We start from the raw sequence: 25,199 nt of genomic DNA on the forward strand, positions 1-25,199 counted from the left end.
TCAAAGATGATTCAGTGTGGGCAGTAACACAGCCACAGATTTAATCAATCCAGCTGATACTGTTCAGACAATTGTTGGGGGTCTTGGGAATGAGGCTGTTAGGTATTTTGATACTTCATGGCTGCAATAGGAAGCTAGCGGGCTGTTTTCAGGACAGAGTAGGGCTATATGAATCCAAAAATGACATCTAAGTATTCAGTCCTTTTTAATAAAAACAACACAGTATAGAGGAAATAAAAATTGAACCAGTGGCGGATCACCAAATCCGTTTGTGTTTTCATTTTCTTTATGTATAAAATTGGAATCCCCTCCCCTGGCACTTGATAATCTGAAGTGGAAGTGAGAAGGCTGCTGCAGAATTATGAAGTTGGTGATTTGTTTTCAGTTTCAGTTTTCCTACTACCACTCCATCTCAACCAGACCTTTTCTATACCTCATCTACCCTTTCTGTGTCCTTATTCTGGTTTATGCAACCCATAATTCCCCACATCAGTGTCACACCAAGGCCAAGAAGCATCTATGTTCCCTGTCCTTCTAATTTTCTCATCTATATCCCTGGGGTCTCCTGGGTGACTGACTCATTAAAGCTGAAGGATCAACCACCAGTCAATGGTAATAGCCAGCCAGTGAGTTTCTCCCTCCTGTACATATAGTATTTGCATTGTACCATTGCCTTCTTCTGTGTGGGCAGGCGTGCTTATTTATCTGAGAGCAGGAATCCTTTTCTCAAATTGTATCAGGTAAGGGAGGCCCCGAATGGAAGCATCCTGAGGTACAAAGCCCCATAGGTGCAAAGGATCACTATAGAAAGTCATAATGTGGAGCCTGTTGCCAAGTACTAAGTTTTATCTGGAACTGAGTCATAGGCACAGCCCTATGGTTTATTTCAAGACACGTCAATTTGGCTGTGATGATGATGGTAATGGCTGGCACTTATCATCCCCCAGTCAGGTTTTAATTGCTTTGACATATATTAAGTTATTTCGTCCTTAAAACACTCTATGAGGTGGGTGCTCTCATTATCCCTATTTTACAGATAAGGATACTGAAGCACAGAGGGGAATAGTTATGTGACTAAGGCCACACAGTTTGTAAAAGGTGCATCTGGGATTCCAAACAAGGCTGTGTGACTTCAGAGTTGCACACTCTTAACCATGGCACCCTGTGAGTGCAGTTATTTAGGAGAACATAGATTTTTTTTTGGCCATTTAAAAAATATTATTCATTTTAATTAAAGGATAATTGTTTTACAATATTGTGTTGGTTTCTGCCATACATCAACATGAATCAGCCTTAAGTATACATATGTCCCCTCCCTCCTGAACCTCCCTCCCACCTCCCACCCCATCCCACCCCTCTAGGTTGTTAAAGAGCCCTGGTTTAAGTTCCCCGAGTCATACAGCAAATTCCCATTGGCTATCTATTCTACATATGTTAGTGTATATGTTTCCATGTTACTCTCTCCATTTGCCCCATCCTCTCCTTCCCCCAGTGTGTCGACAAGTCTGTTCTCTATGCCTGCGTCTCCATTGCTGCCCTGAAAATACGTTCATCAGTGCCTTCTTTCTATATTCCATATATATATATGTGTGTGTGTGTGTGTGTGTGTGTGTATATGTCAATATATGATATTTGTTTTACTTTCTGACTTACTTCCCTCTGTGTAATAGGCTCTAGGTTGATCCACCTTACTAGAACTGACTCAAATGCATTCCTTTATATGACTGAGTAATACTCCATTGTATATATGTACCACAGCTTCTTTATCCATCCGTCGATGGACATCTAGGTTGCTTCCACGTTCTAGCTATTGTAAATAGTGCTGTAGTGAAAAATGGGATACATGTGTCTTTTTCAGTTTTGATTTCCTCAGGGTATATGCTTAGTAGTGGGATTGCTGGGTCATATGGCAGTTTTATTCCTAGTTTTTTAGGGAATCTAGGAGAACATAGGGTTTTAACTGAATGGAAACTTGTGCTAGCAGAGTCTGGCTGGCACATTTCATAGACGTCCCTTCAGCTTACTTATCTTTTGGATTTACTTGCAAAGCTTCACCTTACTAGTCACTAGAAAGAGTGGATACACTTCTGTGGGGAAGACAAGGAGCACAGAGTCACCTTTATTCACAGGTGTCCAGCTCTAACTGCCCCCTGCAAAGCAGTGAGGGGTAGTACTGCTGCTCCTTAGAGAGGCAGTGCTAGGACAGGGAGCTGGTGAGAAAAGACAGTTCTCACACCTGAGGAAGCTGCAAAACTGTCATATTAGCAAGACAAAGCAGAAGGAACAGACTGTTTCACTTCCTTCCTTTCCTTTTCCCTATATTTACCTTAAAGCTACCCTAGCTCTTTGAACCCAAATGATCTAGAGAAATGCTTGCTGGGAAAGCACTTTCTCCAAGGGTGCTCCCCAATGAATATCCATGGACAGTCCCAGAAATCTCCCCTTTCCCTTGCCCCAGGAATTATTTGGAGCCAGATAGTTCACTAGGGCCAGACAGGAACCTGAGAAGTAACTGTAGAATCTATGGGTGTAAGACTTAAACATCAGTATTTTTTAAATGAAGTTTCTTAAGTGATTCTACCGTGCCCTTGTGAAGCACTGAGAGCCTCTTTCTGACTTCGTCATTTTACAAGAACACTTAGCGTCCATCATACCCTTTAACTGTATGAAAGCTCACACGTGCACTCATGTATGTGTGCTCACACACACACACACATTATTTACTTGCTAATTCTGTTTCACCTGATTTCCAGGTAGAGACCATTGGAGATGCTTACATGGTGGCCTCAGGCCTCCCAAAGAGGAATGGCATGAGGCATGCAGCCGAGATTGCAAACATGTCCCTAGACATCCTCAGCTCCGTGGGTACCTTCAAGATGCGGCACATGCCAGAGGTGCCAGTCCGGATTCGAATAGGTCTGCACTCAGGTAACAACCAGCAGCTAAAGTGGGAGAAAACATTCTCATGCACCTCAAGGGAAGGCTGGAAACAGGAAGAAGAGGGTAGCTCTTCCCTGATTATTGGCAGCTGGATAATCCAGGTGTCTAGTGCTGCATCATTCCTTTTCATCTCCCCAAGTTTCCTCTCCTTCCAGCAACTGCCCTACCCCAGTGGGCAGCAGCTCTTGTTCCAAGCACCAAACCCCTCCAGTCCACCTTTCTTGTTAGAGCCAACATCTCCGTGTTTATGATACAAGACCAGCCTGCATATGTAGTATTTAAAGGATCATTCCTTTAATTCGTTGAAGTCTCAACTCCCGGAGTATTTTTTCTCCCACCTCCCTCCTCACTTGTGTGAACATCTTCAGGATGCCCCTTCATTGTACCCTTTCCATCAGTCTTCATACATTCCCAGGTATCTTCTCAGGTCTCTCATCTACTAGCTTCTACTCACCTCAAGTTTATCTTTGCTCTTCTAGGCCCCTTTTCTTCTCCCATCATTTTCATCCCTTTCTTACCAAATTTTTTAGAATGACTGACATTTATCACGCCATTTCTTCACTATCCACTCCCTCTTTAGCCCCTTTGCCATCTGGCTTCAGCCCTCACCACTTTTCCCAGTCCTAGTCTGCCCCTATCTCTGCAGCATTTGGTATTCTTGACAATTCCCCCTCAATTGGCTTTTATGACCTGCTCCTCACTCTCTGAATGCTTCTTGTCCATTTCATTTACTGGCTCCCTTTAGCAATCCCTGCTCTCTAACTACTCCCACATTTTCCGCAAAGCTCTGAGCTGTGATCTCTTTGCTCTCTGTATGTCCTGACCTCGAATTCATTTCTCAACTCACTCCAAACTGGCTTTCATTTTCTACCGTTGTCTGATAATCTCATCTGTCTTTGTCTGTGTGCATGCTCAGTTGTGTCTGACTCTTTGTGACCCCAGGGACTGTAGCCCGCCAGGCTCCTCGGTCCATGGAATATTCCAGGCACGAATACTGGACTGGGTTGCCATTTCCTTCTCCAGGGGATCTTCCGCATCCAGGGATCGAACCTGCATCCTTTGGACCTTCTGCATTGGCAGGCGGTTTCTTTACCACTCTGCCGCCTGGAAAGCCTTCTGTCTTTATCTATATTGATATGCCCCAGGGTTCTGTCCTTCATCCACTGTTTCTCTCCCCTGCTATGCTCTTCTGGGTGATCTCATCCATGTCTGTGGTTTAACTACCACTTGTGTGCTGATGACTTCCAACTCTACAACTTCAACACGTGTCTTCTCCCTTAAGCTTCAGCCCTGTATATCAGACTTACTGCTGACATTTCCACTTGAATGTTCCACACGGACATCAGACCAACACATCCCAAACAGAGTGACTTTCTACCCATATAAATGATCTCCTCTTCCTGTATTTATTTTCTATTTCAGTTGGTGTCACTACCATTCACTTTGTTATTTCAGTTAGTCTTGAGAGTCATCCTCCTTGACTCTGCCCTCACCCTGATCTTCACCATTCAACCAATTATTAAGTCTTACCTTTTCAATATTTACATTTTACCTTTTCAATATTTCTTGATTCTGTCTTGTCTCTTCTTGACTCTTACTACTCAAGTCTAGGCCACCAGCATCTCTTGCCTGGATCACTGCAATAGCATCTTCTTGCTTCCACTCTCGCTTCTTTCTATCCATCCTTCTCATAGTTATCATCATAATCTATCTTTGCTTGCCTGTCCATCCATTAGACTATAAGCTCCTTGATGGCAGGGACCAGATCTTATTCATGTTTATATCCCGAATGCTTAGCACATAGGTGATTTTCATTACTTTTCTTTTAATGGAGCCTTCATCTCTCATTGGTGCTTCAGTTTCGCATCAACAACTCTCCTCGGCACAACTCTTCTTGGATGATGCACCATTACTTCAAATCCTGCATTTCTAAAACTTCAAGTCATCTTTTCCCACAAACCAGCATAAGTTCACAGGCCCACACACTAATTTTCTCATGGTTGTCAATCAGACAGTCAACATGTCTGTTGGTTCTCCTCCCCTAATGTCTCTGTTTTATCATTCCTTTTTGCCCTCTATCATCACCTCCTTTCCAGTACTTACAACTTAGTGCTTGAGTTACTGTAAGAGTCACTTAACTGTTTTCCCTGGTTTTAGTTTCTCCCCTTTCAGTGCATTCTATACACTGATGTGAGAAAAAAAAGAAAAAGAATTTTCATCACATAATTCCCTGCTCAAAATTCTCCAGTGGTTAAAAGTCCACCATTCTGTAAAACCCAATAGCCAATCTCATCTCTAGTTTCTCCCCAGGCATCTGAACTAAGCAGACTGCTTTCTATAAGAGCTTCCCAAAATTCCAAACTCGATCCCAACCACAAACCTTTGATTTTTGTCCCTTTTCTCCTACTCAAATCCAACTCACTCATCAAGATGTAAATCAAATCCTACCTTCTCCATTGGATCTTTTTGGACTGAACCACGCCTTAATAAGCCACCCCTCTCCCATTTTCTAAACTATTAGAGCACTTCTGCCTGTACCATTTATCTTGCCTCAACCATACATTGTCTTGGATTGTTGCTTAATTGCTTCTGGTTTGGTAGTCTCCTCTCTTCAATTAAGCTCTAAATACCTACAGAACTGACGCTATATGATACATTTCTTTTTTATTCCCCTTGGTGCCTAGTTCAGTGCTCAGTGAATGCTTCTTAATGGGTGAGACATGAATTATAATGGGAAACATAACTTTTGTAGTTTTCTTTTTAACTTTTATTCTTACAAATGCATGTTCAGAAGGAATTTTTTAGAGCAAAAATCATTATTTTGTGTGTGCATGCTTAGTCGCTCAGTCGTGTCCGACTCTATGCAACCCCATGGACTGTAGCCTGCCAGGCTCCTCTGTCCATGGGGATTCTCCAGACAAGAATACTGGAGTGGGTTGCCATGCCCTTCTCCAGGGGATCTTCCCAACCCAGAGATCAAACCCAGGTCTCTCGCATTGCAGGCAGATTCTTCACCATCTTAGCAACCAGGGAAGCCCTTTTATAACTCAGGAAACAGCAAAAAGATAATGCTGAACAATTTTCACTTAGAACAGAGACCAGAAAGGTGAAGTTGGAGACATTTCTAGATCTTTTTGAACTAGATTTTCAGTATGGTTGCTGAAATTTCTTTCAAGTAATGTTAATTCTCTGAACACTTAACATGGTTGTATTAAAATGTAAAAGCAAAAACCATTCTAAGGGCAAATAGAAAGTATTCTCAGATTATCTTTATATACTACCCTTCCATGCCCCTGACACAAATGATTGAATGTCAACTATATTTCTTTTCAGATTTTCCAACTGTCTTAGCAATAATTCTCTTTATAGACACAATTTGGGAGACAGATAGCCCCATGGATACCTCCTTCCAACCCTAAGGCACAAGAAAGACTCACATTTTCCCCTTGAAACAAACATGCTTGGATCCTGAATCCCTGCCCAGGCTTTCCTGATTGGGTTTAATGCTTGGTTGTCCGTATTGACAGATATAAGCATCTTGGGTGTAACTGTTACTTGGAACAAAGGTATCAATCAGAAGGGTAATCATTTCTGCACTGTCATAAATTTGTTTTCTTTTAGGGCAAAGAGTTCATTACTCACCATAAGACTTCCTTCAGAGTCCCAGAGCTATTTAGTGGCAACTTTATTCTTTCATGCAGCTACATTCCTTCCCTTGGCAGTGTCCCTCTATTAGTATTAGATTCATACCTGTTGACTATAATCCTGATTACCTGTGATCCCCTATAGGGCCAGTTGTTGCTGGAGTGGTGGGCCTCACCATGCCCAGATACTGCTTGTTTGGAGACACTGTGAACACAGCTTCTCGGATGGAATCAACAGGGTTACGTGAGTACCTCTAGAAGGATGAATGGGATGGTAATCTTCTGCTGCTGGGAAAGTGATTCTTCCTCAAGGGAGGGGAAAGAGAGCAGAGAGATGTTTGAATGTTTCAAAGAATTATTAAAAGGTAATTTGAGAATCTTAAGGGGATGTAACACACAGGATTTTGTCTCTAATGGCAAACCAGTAGGGGGTGATGTTGGACTGAACACGTACCTTTCTTGTTTTAGAAATGAAGCTGTAGCCAAAACAACAACAAAAAAATCCCTTGGGTAGAGGAAAAAGTTGGCCATCCTGGTGGGTTTGTGGGCATCATATTGAAAAAAGAAATAGGAAAGGCACTGACATTTTTAGTTTTTCAACTAGTTTATAGAGACACACCCAGAGTCAACTACCTCCCAACCAGCTGATGTTTCCTGCTTTAGTCCTCTTTTGAACTAGTTAGGACCCCAGGAGTTCTGACTTCACCAAAGCACCCTCAAATTTAGCTAGCAATAATGCTTCAATTTAAGGAGCTTGGAATTCTGAAATAATTTCAACTCGCCTGTATATAAAACTCTTAGCTTCTATCAAACCAGGTATGGTATCAAGGATGCCATTTCTCCCCCACTGCTTTGAAAAGAAAACTATACAAACCATTATGCCATTTGTCTGTGGCTGGCAACACTTTCTTGTTTGTTTCCTATCACTCCTAAGGCAATGTCAGAATCACAATGTGCTTTACCTATATCATAGTTAGGCAAAGTGATTTGTTCAAGCTAGTATAAAAAAACAGAGACAGCAATAGATTTTATATACAGTTTTCATGGATTACACATTAGAAAAAAATCACTTAAGCCCTTAGCAGCCCTGGCTCTGGCAGCTGCTAAGCAAGACAAGCTCTTCTCAAACTTCAGCAGTGTATACAACCTAGTCCCTGATGATATGGTGGCCTATATCACAGTGGGTGGTGCCCTGTCTGACCCCAAGTCTCATCACTCATGTGCGGAAACAGGCTTGTACAATAGGTCCAGTCTTAGTCAATCTAGCCCGTGCAGCCATGATAAAGGAGGCAGCACGGAACTTAGAAGCTGTTGTCAGAATAAATTTTCTGACATCTGGCAAAGTCTTCAAATGCCGCAGACATGGCAGAGGCCATGGAGTAGTCGTCCAGGAACTGCTGCATGCATATAACTTTGCTCTGGAAGTGCAACCCAGGAGGAAGTGAAACTGGCACAGTACTCTGGACTGATGTAAGCGTGTAGAACAGTGAAGTCATATTCTGGTCTGCACCAGGGAAACTCCACACATTTCATGTTGGAAATACAGAGCTGAGAGTGGAAAGTGGATTTTCAGATTCAGAAAGCACCTTGTCCAGTGATCAGATAGGAAGTAGAAAATGGAGTGAATCATGCACAGCAGATGTATGTGAAGCACTGACTCTGTAAGGAAGGCATTGTGAGGGATATAGAGAAGTATACATGTGTTATCTCTGTACTACAAAAACTGGTTAGAGTGCTTTTCTGGAAGCTAATGACTGTGACTGAAACATGACATTAAGTGCTACACCTGACTGAAGACCTGTACAGAGGTAGCTTCTAAGTTCATGTTGGATATGAGATTAGGACGCATCATAGGTCTATTTTTATAAAATTAGTTTCATCAACACCTCTTTTATGCTTAGTTGGATCTACTGATTCTAAAATGAAAGTGACTAGTGGCCCAGCCTTGGAGTGATCTTCCTTGCCACACAACTGGATGGTGGTCGGAATCAGTTATCTCTCTGTGTTGAACTGTGTGTTCCCCATCAGTAGGATTATTCTTTTGAGATATTCCCTCATGACCAGATGCTAGTGGAAAGTCACACATAGGGCTAGCTAGGGACACACTAGGTGAATTTTGAGAACCATTTGGAGTGTAGGTTTGGGGATGACCATGAAGTAGTGAGGAAGACACAAATGACAATACTGAGCTGTTAAGAGAAGGCAAGTCATTGTAGAAGACAGCAGAAATTTCTTGCGGTTCTTTTCACTCATGCCATGCTACTCGGATTGTACTCAGATTCCAAAAGAATTATTGGGAACATTGTAAAGCAATTATACTCCAACAAAAAATAATAAATGAAAGAAAAAGAATTATTAGGTTAGCCAATAAGTTTTCCACTAGATCTTATGGGAAAACCCAAATGAACTTTTTGGCCATCATCAATACTTTCTCAAGTGTGTGTGGGACTGTCTTGGACTTTTATTGATCACTCAACCTGAACAAGATCTTACTTCACAGGAAGACAGTTTTCAGGACAGTTAAGGATCCTACCTCAGTTAAATGATTGCTCTTCACCAAAGAATTACACTTAATTTCTGAATAGACATTTTAGTCATAGTTCCCCAGTCTCTTATCCTAAGTTGGTATTATTAGTTGGAAAATCATTCATTCATGTGTGTACGCAGCTAGAGGCATCTGCCAAAAAGACAGCTATAGATGTAGTCACCACACAATGATGGCAGAGGTCTTGGGACATTTCTCGTTGATGTCTCATTTTAAGTACAGCAATGTTGAAAGATAGTTGGATGGATGTTTATGGAAAAGATACCCTTTTGTCTCTTAAGTAGGATATGCCAACCTTGAGGGTTCAGCCCCAGCAGCAGCCTGTGAGACTGTAACTTCCCTCAGAGGAGGTCACATTTCAGCTGAGGGCAAGTAGTGGTTGCTGTTTTCTTCATCTCAACCATTTCTATTGCATAGCCTTTCATCTGAGATAGTGTCTAGGAGGCTGATAGGTGCTACAGCTAATGCTTTATTTGGGCCTGGTGAGGAAGACCATCACTTCCCCTTACCTCCTCCTGTGAAACCCTAACTAAAGCGTACCCTCTCTTTCAGGGAATTTGCTTAGGGTCTCGTCAATTTAGAAGTGGGAGCATTTATGACATTAATATTCTGTCACTGATTTTACCTGAAAGGACCCAAAGTCATGCCTCTCGTGCTTTTACAGCTTATCGCATTCACATCAGTCATAGCACAGTGACAATTCTTCGAACCCTGGGTGAAGGCTACGAAGTGGAGCTTCGAGGAAGAACAGAGCTCAAGGTATAATGTCCTTTTGATTTTTGAGTCAAACCACTTGGACACACCTGCTTCTGGAGAGGTCATGGTCTGCTGAAAGAGTTTACCTGGGTGTCTGAGACTCAGAGCTGTAATTCGGGCAGAATTCTCAATTCCATGTGTGGTTCCCCAAAGATCATTCTCTTTGCCTCAGTTTTCATTTTTTTAAAATATGGCTGCAGTGAGAAGGATCGTTAAAAGTCCCTCTGCATTTTTCAGACTGTGAGTTGCATTTTTCTCTCTTAAAAAATTGCCCAGAATTTTGCATTATTATTTACATTGTCTAACTTCCATCTCATTTAATATCTGGCAGTGCCAGGTATTGTTCAATAAACTACACTACTGGGGAGTTTGGATTTTCTGTCCACTGGCTTGGTGGCCCTCCTTTCGCATTTTTCATCCACAACATCGATCCCCTGTGTACAGAGAAGCTTTACATATTTCCCAAGGACCAGGAAGAATGAAGTCAGTTCTGATGAAAGACAAACATAGCACCTTTTCTTTGTGAGGACTATCACTTGATCTAGGATTCAGGATTAGACTAATATCTCTTTTTCTTTTCACAATTTCCACTGGATTCTTTTCATCTTCTTCTGGATGGCCCTAGGGCCCCTGGTGTTCCCAACTGTGAGAGACTCTAGAGATTTGATCATTTAACTCCTTCGAATTTCAGATGAAAAGCCAAGGCCCAAAATGGTGAAGTAATTTGATCAGGGTCACACAGTCAATTGATAGCAGAGTCAAGCCATAACCCAGGAAGCCTGACTTCTCCCTCATTAATCTTTCTCTTTTAAAATAATTTTTATTTATTTATTTTTGTCTGTGCTAGGTCTTTGTCACTTTCTCTAGTTGTGGCGAGTTGGGGCTACTCTTCGTTGCAGCATATGGGCTTTTCATTTTGGTGACTTCTCTTTTGTAGCATGGGATCTAGGGCGTGTGGGCTCGGTAGTTGAGGCTCCCCAGCTCTAGAACACAGGCTCAATAGTTGTGGTACATGGACTTAGTTGCACTTCTGCATGTGGGATCTTCCCAGACCAGAGATTGAACCCATGTCTCCTCCATTGGCAGGCAAATTCTTTTCCACTGAGCCACCAGGGAAGCCCTAGTAGTCTTTCTATGATACCATTGTAAATGAAAATTCTTTTCTCAGTGATTATTCTCTCTGTTTAGTTGCTCAGTCATGTCTGACTCTTTGTGACTCCATGGACTATAGCACACCAGGCTTCTCTGTCCATGGGGTTTCTCCAGGTAAGAATACTGGAGTGGGTTGCCATTCCTTCCTCCAGGTGATCTTCTCAACCCAGGGATCGAACTTGGGTCTCCCTCATTGCAGGTGGATTCTTTACTGTCTGAGCCATCAGTTCAGTTCAGTCGCTCAGTCGTGTCTGACTCTTTGCTACCCCATGAATTGCAGCACGTCAGGCCCCCCTGTCCATCACAAACTCCCGGAGTTTACCCAAACCCATGTCCATCAAGTCAGTGATGCCATCCAACCATCTCATCCTTGTTCGTCCCCTTCTCCTCCTGCCCCCAATCCTACCCAGCATCAGGGGCTTTTCCAATGAGTCAACTCTTCACATGAGGTGGCCAAAGTTTTGGAGTTTCAGCTTCAACATCAGTCCTTCCAAGGAACACCCATGACTGATCTCCTTTAGGATGGATTGATTGGATCTCCTTGCAGTCCAAGGGACTCTCAAGAGTCTTCTCCAACACCACAGTTCAAAAGCATCAATTCTTTGGCACTCAGCTTTCTTCACAGTCCAACTCTCACATCCATACATGACCACTGGAAAAACCATAGCCTTGACTAGACGGACTTTTGTTGGCAAAGTAATGTCTCTGCTTTTAAATATGCTATCTAGGTTGGTCATAACCTTCCTTCCAAGGAGTAAGCGTCTTTTAATTTCATGGCTGCAATCACCATCAGCAGTGATTTTGGAGCGCCCAAAAATAAAGTCTGCCACTGTTTCCACTGTTGCCCCATCTATTTCCCATGAAGTGATGGGACCAGATGCCATGATCTTAGTTTTCTGAACGTTGAGCTTTAAGCCAACTTTTTCACTCTCCTCTTTCACTTTCATCAAGAGGCTCTTTAGTTCTTCTTCACTTTCTGCCATAAGGGTGGTGTCATCCGCATATCTGAGGTTATTGATATTTCTCCCGGCAATCTTGATTCCAGCTTGTGTTTCTTCCAGCCCAGCGTTTCTCATGATGTACTCTGCATATAAGTTAAATAAGCAGGGTGACAATATACAGCCTTGACGTACTCCTTTCCCTGTTTGGAACCAGTCTGTTGTTCCATGTCCAGTTCTAACTGTTGCTTCCTGACCTGCATACAGGTTTCTCAAGAGACAGGTCAGATGGTCTGGTATTCCCATCTCTTTCAGAATTTTCCACAGTTTATTGTGATCCACACAGTCAAAGGCTTTCGCATAGTCATATAAAGCAGAAATAGATGTTTTTCTGGAACTCTCTTGCTTTTTTTGATGATCCAGCGGGTATTGGCAATTTGATCTCTGGTTCCTCTGCCTTTTCTAAAACCAGCTTGAACATCTGGAAGTTCACATCTGAGCCATCAAGGAAGCCCAAATTTCTGCAAAGCAAAATCTGGGCACCAAGTGATGCATAATTTGTTTCTATCACTGGTATGCCTTCCCCAAATGATTGCAATTTACATATAAAGGAATTTCAGAAGTCAAAGATTGAAAGGCCTGATTATAGTTGATCAGTTAATTCCTTCTATGGCTAATCCTAGATTGTCCCTTCCAATAGATCCTTAATGTCTTCTAGCAGGGGGAATGGATCACTTATTAGGGGACAGAGGTTTCTTTCCCACCTCTGCAGAGAACACAAAGATATGATGGGGTGGCGATATTACATGGGCAATAAATCAAGTCACCCAAGGCTTTTTGATCCCTCTATATATTTGGTCATTTCTCAGCAGAGGAGAACAAAGGTGGCTTGGTTTCCTGAAGCACTTGCCTCCCTATGTTACTAGACACAAATTCCCTCATTTAAGAGAGAACTAGGGACTGAAGAGGTGCCACTTTATGCAACTGAAAAGGAAAAATATGCCTTCACCCCCCCCCACTGATATTTATTGCCTCCTCCCATACTGGATAGGAGTAATCACACCTTTGCGTGGTTCATAGACAAAAGCAGGACTACTTCAAAAGGGCCTTTGCAACTTCATAGTTTCTCCTACCCCAGGGAATCTGGAGGAAGAGGCAGCAAGAGGCTGCCCCCTAAGGCCAGCCACATCAGGCCTTGGTTATTGGGTTATCAGGGGCTTCCTGAGGAAGAGAGATTGAGAGGGAGATACTGAGAGAGAAGAAGTGAGGGTGCCCCAGGGGAAAGTGAGGGCCAGTGAGAAGAAAGATAAGGATGGGAAGTAAGACCCAAAGAAAGGAAGGAAGAAGAAGGGAGATCTTTTCTGTCTCTGAGCCTCCACCTCCCCACCAGGGAAAGGTATTGACTATAACCTAGTAGGGACTAGGGGACAGAGGATTCCTTGTCCCTTGAGGATATGCAAAATATTCCAGCCCACTTCAGAAACTGTTTCAACATTTCCACCTCTCATCCACTCTGTGTCAGTGGAAAGCACGAATTGCTCTAGTACATGGGTCAGAAGGACCACATTTGATGGGGGAGCCAGGTTTGATTTCAAAGTTGATGGCCAAAAACATCCTCTCCTTAAAGCTGGCTGATGCTTAAAATTTCTCCATCAGAGCCTCTTCTCTTTAGCTCAAGGCTTGGATCCGTTATCAACAACACTTTCCCCCCCAACCCCGTCCCCTCTCCATTGGAGTGATGACGCTTTAAGTTGTTTCTCTTAGTGGAATCAAAGATGTTGGTTGGATTGGCTAAGAGAAGAAAACGCAGAGCAGTTGAGTAATTGGGTGGGTGAAGGGTACAAAGAGAGACACCAAAATAAGGAAGCTTAGAAGAGGACACATTGAGAGGTGAGAAGCTGGCGCTCTCTAGGAAGTTGTCCCACTGTCCACTCCAACCCCCTCTTGTACTGTGCTGTGCTTAGTCGCTCAGTCGTGTCTGACTCTTTGCGACCCCATGAACTAAAGCCTACCAGGATCCTCTGTCCATGGGGATTCTCCGGGTAAGAATATTGGAGTGGGTTGCCATTCCCTCCTCCAGGGGATCTTCCCGACTCAGGGATCGAACCCAGGTCTCCCGCATTGCAGGCAGATTCTTCACTGTCTGAGCCACCAGGGAAGCCCAGGAATACTGGAGTGGGTAGCCTATCACTTCTCCAGGGGATATTTCTGACCCAGGAATCGAACCAGGGTCTCCTGCATGGCAGGCGGATTCTTTATCAGCTGAGCTACCACACTGGCACAAAAATCATCAGTGCTTAACTGGCTATTTCTGTTTTTTGCAGTATTTTTCTCCAAGTAGCCTGGTGATAAGTCATCTTATTACCTCTTCTCTTACATGAATGAGTCCTGCTTCACTTATCATTTTCCTGACAAGTTTGAAGCTCCTTGCTGAGACTTTGTATATGTCCAGGCTTATCATATGCTTTTGCCAGGGCCTCTCAGATAGATTTACATTCTAAAACGATTTTCCCAAATGGTTGTTCTCAGGTGGTTTCTGTTGTCTTTGCCAGAGGTGGACATTTACACACCAGCAATTGAGCTAAGAAGTAATGAAGTTGTATTGACAGTCATGAAAGTCAGCAGGTCTGGTCTGTAATTCTTGTCCCATCAATGACTCAGTGTGTGACATTGGACAAGTAACTTCATCTTCCCTGTGCTTCCATTTCTCAACATAGAGGCCTCTTCTGACCTGTGATTATCAGGAAGCTCATTAATCACAAGCTTTAAAATTACCAACAGTTGCTTTTTGGTCGCTAGACCTGCCCCTTGACTCCAGTGTGTGGGAAAAGCTATACAGTGGAGAGGGAAGAACATTTAAACTTTGAAGTCTACATGTTAACTAGACTTATTGTGATCCTGAAACTAACATAATCGTATGTTTGTTGTTCAGTCTCTCAGTCACTCTTTGCGACCCCATGGACTGCAGCATACTCGGCTTCCTTATCCTTCACTATGTTATATGTCAATTCCACCTCAATAAAATATAGAAAGACATAGTAAAAAATAAATAAAGTTTATAGTCTAGCAGAATTGGGATCAAAGTCCCACCTATGCCAACTCATTTTATAATCATAAACAAGGGCCCCATTTGCAGGATGAAATTAATAATAAACCTGTTTTCCAGAGTTTTTATGAGGATTGGATAAAACAGGAGATGCCAAAGTATCTTAAAAGTGTCAGGCCAAAGGAAGGTGCTATTATTTGGGAGGTCTCTGGGACTGCCTAGGGATTGATGCTGAGTCAGAGAGTTCGCTTTAGGCTTTAGTTGTTTCTTACTTGTTTCCCCACTCTCTCTCTCTCTCCTTTCAGCAGAATTTTGGAGTAGGGTGGGTAAACAGAGAGCTAGGATTCTAAGAATTCTACTGGATGGGCTCCAAAACCTCAGAGCACTCCTGGAGCTCCCCAGCATATTCTTTGATTTGGAAGCTTGCCTGAGTCCATAACACTCCCATCCTATTTTGCAACCATTAGTTTTGGCATCCCATCATGTCCCAGGACTCACCCAAATATCTGGACAGTCCTGGCATCTGCAAAAGTTCCCTTAGGTATTGACATGCTGTCCTGATAGCTTCTAGAGCTCAAGAAAAGCAGTCAACTACGGCTGGGGCTTGGGGTCAAGTTTTGAGAGTATGTTTTACCAAAGTGAGGTCCAATGACACTGTGAGTATTCCAAATACTCAAGGAATTAGAGTGCCAGGGAATGGAATAGTGTCTGTTTATTGAGCACCTATTCTATATGAGATACTGAGTTAGATTCTGTGAGGAAAAGAAACTGCTTAAGAGGCAGAAGAGGTGGGCTTCTGTTTAGGGCCCAAGACATGACCTGATAGTTGTTTTTATTTAACTACACTGTAAGCTCCTTGAGGACAGATCCATCTCTGTATTTTCAGCCCAGGCACAACAAGGGTGGAATAAATTTAAGAATGAGAGATATGAGCATATTTTCAAGTTGCTTACTTCTTCTGGTCCCAAATAGTTCAATTATGTGAGCTTAGGTTGGGTTGGCTGTCTGTTCAGGGAGGTTGGGCTGTTGTGGTGTTCTCTTCCTCATAGAGGACTCACTCAGAGTCTTGAACCAAATATTTGTGAAAAGTTTTGTGATTCTGCAATTAAATATGCTAATAATTATTATGGTTGTTGTTATGATTGTTAAGGGATGAATACATGTGATATAAAATAGAGAATAATGGATTTGATATTTAAAGGGGCAAACCTAATTGGAATTTCTAAGTTAAGCAATTTAGAACTGTTCCAAATTAGGTCTGCTGAGAGTGAGACCGTATTTCAGATTAATGAGTTGGAAACACATCCCGTTACTCTCCTCAGTCTTAGTAAACACATTTTCCCCTTATGGATTTGGGGAAACGGGAAGACAGACAAAACAGAATTGAAAGGAGGAGCGAGAACCATGTTGTTGAGGAGGACTGATTGAAGAAGAGTGGAGGGCGGACAGGAGCAGAAAATGTGGCTCTTCTGAAGTCATCACTCAGGCTCTGGGGCAATGAACTTGAGTTTGCATTCCCTTTCTCTTCTCTGACTTGTGGTTCTTGACAATCGACTAATGGGGCTGTAGGTGGAGGCGTCCCTGGGGTCTCTCTCTACCTGTAAGACTCCCTTGGCAGGAAGAAAAGAAACACTGCAGAAATGCCGACTTCTCAAAGCAGCCACAATGTCCTGGGCTTAAGAACCAAGTTGCATGGTGTGCTTTCCATTTTTATTCCCTTTTTGGGTTTTGTGAGAGCCATTGGATGGTGGAGGGTTGGGGGAAGGTGGACTCTGAACATATGTACTCTGGGTACAAAAGACAACGGGTTGCATAATGCCAAAAGATCAGGGCAAAAATGACAGACAAAATCTTCAATTGAACATACAGCTCTTCGGCAGCTGTGAAGCGAAACAGCCACATATTCCCAAAGATGGAGCTGTGTGGCGGCGGGTAGGCAAAACATCTGGATGACAACTTGAAATGCTGTTCGCTTTTCATCTAGCTGCGGTGGCAGCTTATGGAGCTTGTCTGTGTGTGTGTGTGTGTTAGTTGCTTAGTCGTGTCCAACTCTTTGCAACCCCATAGACTGCAGCCCACCAGGCCCCCCTGTCCATGGGATTCTCCAGGCAAGAACACTGGAGCAGGTTGCCATTTCCTTGTCTGAGCCTTAGGTATATATGACAAAGAAGCTGTATTGGAAGGAAGATGCCAGGGAGTGGGGACAAAGGGAAAGCAGTGGCAGTTTCTGAGCCAAATGGAATGTTTGTAGACATTCCATTCCTATTGACCAGAAAGACTTCTTTAGAAAAATTGGCTATAGTACCTTTAAGATTTTCCATCTTTTCTCTAATAAGGGCAAAGGCACAGAAGAGACCTTCTGGCTGATTGGGAAAAAGGGCTTCATGAAGCCCCTTCCTGTGCCCCCACCAGTGGGCAAAGATGGGTAAGTGGAGATCACACTTAATTAGCATCTTCCCATGCCCCTCTCTGCCACATCATCTTCGCTAACTATTTTTGTGTTGCTCCTGCCCCACAGGCAAGTGGGCCATGGCCTGCAACCAGTAGAGATTGCAGCCTTCCAAAGAAGAAAAGCAGAAAAGCAGCTGGTGAGAAACAAGCCATAAGATAATGGCCAGCAGGGAAACAGAGCCCAGGAGCTGGCCAAACTTTCAAAGCTGGGGCTCCCTTTGGCATGGGTGCCAGTGTCAGCCTACACTCTGTTGGCAGAGTGTGAAGGAGCTGGCGAAATTCCAAGCTCCACTGAGTTGTGCAAAAACCATGTGAGGAGGCCTGTTGCAGAGTGAGCTGCCTCAGAGGGAGGTTGGCTACCCCAGCCTAAGAGAGATCCTTGCCTTCTGCGCTGATAATGTGTTTGAATGTTAACAAGGCTGGCCTTGTTATCCAGTTCTTAGGCAGGTGCACCCATCTCTCTCATTGTCCAGCACCTGGGCCACATGGTGAGCCACCTCAGGCCTTTAGAGATACTATTCCATCTAAGCCACACGGCAAGATGCTTATGTCATTTCCTCTGGCAGCCCTGCCCAATTGCTTCTGAGGTTGGTCTTGCCAACCAAAATAAGACTGGCAACTTCTTAACTGCCTGGCTTGAATTCAGAACAATTTCCCTCATCTCTCCTCCCTGACAAGAAGGGTATCATTCCCAAGCAAAAACAACAGACCAATTATCAAGGATTCTCCCCCCTGTATCTCTCTCGGAGGAATCCAGTGCCTTATTGGGCTCCTGTCAGTGTCTCTTCTCTTATCTTGCTTTCTTATCCCTTCTTTCATGGAGACACTGACCCTCAGACCATCGCTCCCTCCACATAGCCTTGGAAATCACAAGATTCTAAATTAAATGTTAGGGAGTCTCCACACACTCTTGTTTCCTTGTCTTTTTAACATGTTCCAGAATAATCACAGTTCTGGCTGCTACACAACGACCAAAGGCCATATACTTCCTCTATTCCCAGTGGCCTCTGTTGACTTTGTCTGCCTTTGAGAACTGCTTTTCTCCTAAGAAACCCAAGGTATCCTCATTTCTGTGATGATCACAGGTACCCTCTCTGAGTCATAACATTTATGCTTCAGAAATCTTCTGTACTGAGCACATGGCTGCCCTGCAGCCCCCTGCACCACCCTCTGTCACCCTGCTACCTGGGCCTGGGCTCTGTTCTTTTCTATTGACCAGTACAAGCAGATAAGCAACTGGTCTCTGTCTCTCTGACTCTCTCTCGCAGCAGGAAAGGGTTTGGAAGCTCTTGAAGGGTTTTCCCTTTGGCAGGGTGGCATGGGCATTGGAGGTACTGTATAAGAACCTATGCGTTCCTAAGAATGTGTTGGAGTTGGCAGCAGAAAACACTGCAGCAGGCTTACCATCATTGGCTGTGTGCTGGGTAGCACTTTCCCAGCATTGCAGCTGGGTGTGACTGAGGCCATTTACACTCACTCATCTGGGTCCGCTTGCTAGAAGGGAAGATGCGGGGGGCTGTGAATCTATGGGACAGATTGGCTCAAAAGTGAGTTTGACCACTGGCCTCATTTAGCATGGGCTTCCCTGGTGGCTCAGCGGTAAAGAATCTGCCTGCAATGCAGGAGATGCGAGCTTGATCCCTGGGTTGGGAAGATCCCCTGGAGAAGGGCATGGCTACCCACTCCAGTATTCTTGCCTGGAGAATCCCATGGACAGAGGAGCCTGGTGGGCTACAGTCCACAGGGTCACAAAGAGTCGGACACGACTTAGTGACTGAACAGGCATGTACTCATTAGCACTTGGGCTTTAATCAGCATGTTAGTTGACCACAATGGGCTTAGCAGGTTGTGCAAATCACAAAAATCCTCAAAAAGAGCACCCCCAATACATTTTAGAAGGCTTGACCTAAATCCAAGAGTTCCCAGACATTTCACTTACCTCTCATTAAATGTTCTATGTTGCTGTCACCCAGTAACACCACCTATTCTAGAATGCTTCCAACTTTTTGTGAATTTTCAGGTTGACCCTTAGTGAGATAGACCCAACTTATAAAAGACCTGCAAGATCGTGGGAGTCATTGAGGAGAAACTCGAAAACCTTTAGAGAGCACTGTGGTGTCAGACAAGGTGGGAGGAAAGATGCTGAGAAAGGGGGTATAACTTCGGTGAACTGACTACAGGACTTGCCATTCAGTCTGTGCCCTGCTCTCTACTATAGCTCCTTCCTCTTGTCCTCCAATATCTACCATTTCCTAAAACTTCCTCGAGGTTATTACTTTATCTGTTTACTTTCCCTTAAATTTCATCAACTGTGGTTCATGTGGGATTGACAAGCCTCCTCTTAGATATACCATTAGTTAAGTGTTGCTCATTCTTGTCCAACTCTTTGCAACTCCATGGACTGCAGCTTGTCAGGCTGCTCTGTCCATGAGATTCTCCAGGCAAGAATACTGGAGTAGGGGCCAGTCCCTCCTCCAGGGGATCTTCCCAACCCAGGGATCAAACCCAGGTCTCCTGCACTGCAGGCAGATTCTTTACTGTCTGAGCCACCAGGGAAGCCCAGATATACCATAGATATACGTTTTGGAGAGGAAGGGGCAATTCATCCAATATTATAATGAAGTTGAACTGAGCTACATGCTCAGGAGGACTGGGAACTTTCATTTTCATGTGGACTAGGAGAAATGAAGAAGTTGGCAGTTTTGAAGAATGAAGGATCACAGTGGAGGCCTTGGGACGAGACAAAAGCAGTGAATCCCTAGGAGATGGAAGAAGGGTGAAAACAAGTATGAGGGTGGGAAAGTCTGTTTAGATTCCCCTACTTCAAAACTTATGCTTTGGGTTTTCCTTGGACCCAAAGAATGGGTAGAAAGCATGCTTTTCCTTCTGCTCTCAAGACCTAGGACCTCCGCCAGAGAGCTAATACAACTCTGCTTCATGTGGGTTAAATCAGCCCATGTAGACTGGCCTAGAAACTTGACCACCACATATGTAACAGCTTCCATGCAGCAAGGCATTCCAAACTCCAAATCATTGACTTATAAATGTTTAGGACACATCTCATTAGTTAATTAAGAATTACCTATATATTAATATGCCTCCTCTTTTGTGTTAAAATTGGTTAAAAAAAAACAAAAAAAACCTTGTTAATAGCAACATTATGCAACTGTAATTATGCAATCCTGACAAATGTAATGATGTTTATTTGTTCAATGATCCAGGCAAGTTCAGCAATTGCAAGCTGCTGGTGGAGTAGCATGGTATTGCAGGGTTGGATCATTCATATAGAAATCTTATGAAAGGCCTAGGATGGGGAAGGTATACTTGCTGTTTCCTCTTTCTCCCACCCAGGAGTGAAGGGCTCCGTGATTGGAATCTTCTCTTGGTGAGGCAATGGAAAAGCTGGCTCCAGTTCAACAAATTGATCTGCCTGGGCAAGAAATTAGTGAAAGATGTTACCTCTGAGGATGACCATCTCTAGGGTTACTCAAGCCTAATTCTACTGAAAGGGGGCCCCTGGGAAATAACCTTAATAACTTTGCTCACTATACATCTATTCCCAAAAGGTCATTTGAATGTATACTACAATGAATGTGAACCCTAAGGAAGGGCAGAGAACCACCTCCAAGTTTAGTCATTCTAAAATAGCAGGCCCTACTTGGACTAAGATAAGAAGGTCTCTATTTTCACAGAAAAAAGTAGGAGGTACTTTGTTTTCTTTTTCATTTCGTTTGAATCTCTAGAAAGTATTTAATGAGCATAATTTATAACTCAGATACTATGAGATTAGTGCCAGGAAAAAAAAATCTTCCAGCAAACATACATCTGAATCCCAGTGCACTGTGACCTCAGTTGGCTGGAATGCATAGGCAGGAAGAGGGGGAAGAAGGGTCTGGTTAATTGTGTTGTTTGGATAACTGAAGGCTAAAAAGAAGTTCCTTTGTTTTCTGATTGCTTATTACTCAAAATCTTTCCAAAACTGTCATGGTCTCCTTTCTTGTCTAAGTAAGGAGAATTTAGGTAACATAATTGAATTGTCCTTGCTAGGTGAGTAGCTCACTGGGTCTCAGGGTCACATTCTGAACATTGACAGAGCAGAAAGATGGAAGAGATTCTGTCAGGGTAAAAGATATAGAAGTCATAGACTGACTCAAGAAATTCTCTTTAAGTGTGGTACTTTCCTTCCCTTTTCCTGCCCACCCTGCCTTTCAAGCCCACCCTGCCCTTAAAATAAATCCCTCTGAACATTTGTTTTTACTTTCTGCATTTAGTTTTTCAGAGTCTACTTTCAAGGGGTTGTTGGCAGTGGCTTGCCACAGTCACATGGACTGAAGCAATAAGGCTTAAGTCACAGGCATGTTTAAAATAGTTAAGCAAGCTTTTCCTCTCTTTTATTATAAAAAATAATCTCTTTATTAAAACAGCTGAACCCAAACATATCAGCTAGTAAAGCAGTTAATTCTTTTAGAACAAGCCTTTTTAAAGAAAGAAATGCCTAAGGTATAATTTGATACCTTTCTCACTAATATTTAATTTTTCCATTATCAACTCACCCTGAATCTGAGGTTAGAGTCAAAAGCTCTTCCCAGCAGTTTTCCCTTAGTCTTCAGTCAAAGCACCCTTGGACTATTTCTCTCTTCACAGAAGCTCACTTCTCCCAGCCTCGGGGTGGTCTATTTACTATGCTAAAGCTCTTCAAGAGGATGCAGAAAAGGCTCAAGTTGCCTTTCAATCTCCTTGAACTGAGTTTCTAATCCCCTTTTCTAGACATGGCAGAGGAGGAGGAGACATGAAATATCATCCTCTACCGGTGAGAAAGATCAGTCCAAAGCTGAACTTTTAAGGCTTCTAGAAAGAAGCAAAGACTGAGGGAAGTTTCAAAGAAAGATATCAACTCAAAACATGACTTGACTTCTAGAGGAGGTGGCACTGCCCTCTTCTATGAATATGGAAAGATTTGGGGGGGGCAAGGGAGGGGCAATGAGCCTGCACCTGTAGGCACTATGGATCGGGATTCTTCTAGACATAGTCTAGTGCTTTAACTCTAGGAACTGTCTAGTCCCTGGGCTGAACATGTAAAGTGAGTACTGACCAGCCATAGTGTTTAGTGAGCCATAAGATTAAGAGTGTGATTGCTAACCCTGGATCTAATTCTACCTACCCTTTAGTTCCCTCCTTGGTATTTCTCTAGTCCAGCATACCAGCCAAGCCTACCTTGTCTAGCCTGCTAGTCCTGTCTTGGTCATGATCACATCTTCCTTTGCTTGATTCTATCATGACCCTCTATCTAAAATCACTCCCTCCTTTCTTGGATTCTTTTCCATTAAAGCCTTCTGCATTGACCAAAACTAAGCTTTCTTCAATTTGCCTTAGTGTTTTTAATTATTCATGGAGAAGAAAAACACTCTACTTTCAGGTACCATTTGATTTATTTAGTGGAGTATAGCCTGATTCTTGTAGACAACCAATTATTTCTCTATTCGTCTGTTGCTAATAACACAGGAGGTTGAGTTGGTGGTTAAGAGGGACCAAAATGATTTTTTCAAAATTATGTTTTTCTAAGTAACCTATATTCATTTGTACAAAACAACTTGGAAAACAATTTAGACACGGTTTTAAAATAGATATTTAAATTAGTTTTTATCACATCTCTTATAGCTGCTTGTTTCCTTGTGATTTGCCTTTTCTCAAGATGGATTATTTGAAAAAGAAAGCCAAATGCTGATGAACTACAAGTTGGGCTCTGCTTACTTGAGGTTTTACTGTACTCTACAAATGTAACATAACAAAATGGTCATCCTATGGGGATTATTTAAATCCATTCAGGTTTTTTTTTTTCCTTACTGATCTCAACAGCAATATGTGTTCACTGTAGAAAATTTAGAAAACATAGAAAGGCACAAAGGAAATTAAAATTGTTCAAAATCCCTTCAGATCCTTTATTCTATTTTATCATCCCTGTTTGGGCTAACTTCATAGATTATTGCATGTTATTATAACATTCATCCATCCAAAGAATACCTGAAGTCAGTCTGATTCTCAAATTAATCCATTTTACTTTTATTGCTGGCAGTGTTACTCTTATTTTTGACAGTAGAAGCAAATCTGTTTAGATTGCAGGCAGCTTTCAGTGATCCACTTGTTTCTTATTTCACTTGGTGTAGCTAAGCAGGAGGAGATAGCAGATGGCTATCTACCTCATCTATAACTCGGTTTACTACACAAAGCTACTCTACCAAAAAGTGTTGTTCCAAGGACTCCCATTCTGCCTACATTGTCTTAGTATAAATGACTTTATTACCAGGCTACTCATCTCATCACATTCTTGTCCTTAATACAAGTGGAATCTACTTGCACAGAGTGGGAGGTGGCAAACAGCCAAATGCTAATACTTCGTACACTGGGTCGTCGCATCTATGTGACATCAAGCAATTGAATGTAACTTGAAAACTCAGTAAGCATTAATTATACAAAAGGCCACAATGGATTGGTCCTTTTATTTTAGCCTCCTCTATAGCCAAAGCTGGTTGACCTAATCAAGCACATTTCCCACCTGGCTGGTTATTTCTAGCCCATTAAAATAATGGAATCTGCAATATGATTCTCTCTTACCCTTTCTCTGGTCCATGTCATCTTCTCAGGTCAAGATGATTGATAGGTAGACCACAGACATAGATACAAGGTACCTTTTAAAAACATACATCAGTTATTTGTGAGTTGTTTGGGTTTCTCTGGAGTGGTTTGTAAAAACCCTGCTATCTTACCTCTTTTCCAGTTTGGATTTGCTGCTGGCCAAGCAATAGTGAATCTCTTTCAAAGAGGCACTGAGAGCAGAGGTGACCACTAATCTATATTCTAACTTTGGCTCACTGCAAATTAGATGCCACTAAAGATTTTTCAAAGGTGACCTAATTCCAAACAAATGAATGTGCACATAGAGTTATACAGCTGGACGGCCTTGGAGACCATCAACCCTGTTGAAATGTGGAAGAGTATATTAGGGTCCAGAGAGGAGAAGCCATCTTCCTAAATTCACCATCTAGTTAGGAAAAGAGGGGCTATTCTTACAAAGTCAAAAAGAGATCTCAGTTATCAGGGACAACCCCTGACCCTTAGGAACACCTCTTAGAATTCCTAGGGTAAGACCTTTAACTTTATAAATGGACATAAGCTTGGTAGTAATACTTCAGTTTGGGGTGTTTTTGAGCTAGTTGACTATATTGACATCAAAGTCCAGACAGAGAGAATACTAGATTCCTTGGTCACTAAATCACCTGTATCACACAGATAGGATCTCACCCAGAGCCATACATGTTCCTAAGTTGATTTGGTCTGAGTGGATAGAAAACAAACCTCCAATTCTGTCCAACCTCATGGATTTATTTGTAGTTGATAGCACATGGTCTTAGTTCTATTTATAGAATTAAAGTCTCAGAAATACCTGAGAAGAGGCCTGACTTTGGAGGACATCTTAGGGACATTTTCACTGTGCAGATCATCCAACTAAGAGCTCCAGTATATAATGAGGGAAGTCAAAGGAGAACCAAGCCTGCAAACTTCGAAGTGAGATAAGATCCAATTCTGATTACTACTGTCTACACCACCTTTCTCCTCCAGAGTCATGAAATCTACATTGTGGGTACAGTTCTGTACCCAGTGAGAATAGACTGGCCAGGGAGGGACTTTGACCCTGCACTCACTGGCTCCAGCTGCTTCAGGGAGATAGA

General features: G+C 42.8%; 1 protein-coding gene across 2 annotated transcripts in view; it reads left to right on the top strand.

Moving 5' to 3' along the window:
- Positions 1-23,398, top strand: part of GUCY2F (guanylate cyclase 2F, retinal) — a 105,597-nt gene extending 82,199 nt beyond the window's left edge. Inside the window, exons 14-19 of one of the 2 annotated variants that reach the window (XM_081566807.1) lie at positions 2,754-2,928; positions 6,730-6,828; positions 9,794-9,888; positions 17,358-17,446; positions 17,540-17,609; positions 20,824-23,398. In XM_081566807.1, the coding sequence (XP_081422933.1) occupies positions 2,754-2,928; positions 6,730-6,828; positions 9,794-9,888; positions 17,358-17,446; positions 17,540-17,609; positions 20,824-20,829 (534 nt within the window). In that variant the 3' untranslated portion in view covers positions 20,830-23,398. Of the gene's footprint in view, positions 1-2,753; positions 2,929-6,729; positions 6,829-9,793; positions 9,889-17,357; positions 17,447-17,539; positions 19,521-20,823 lie in introns of those variants that run through there. The other variant, XM_081566806.1, reaches the window with a different exon arrangement.
- The last annotated feature ends 1,801 nt before the right edge of the window (positions 23,399-25,199 follow it).

This window comes from Giraffa tippelskirchi, chromosome X, assembly GCF_054371585.1.
Source record: "Giraffa tippelskirchi isolate mGirTip1 chromosome X, T2T-mGirTip1v1.2.pri, whole genome shotgun sequence".
Lineage (NCBI taxonomy): Eukaryota > Metazoa > Chordata > Mammalia > Artiodactyla > Giraffidae > Giraffa > Giraffa tippelskirchi.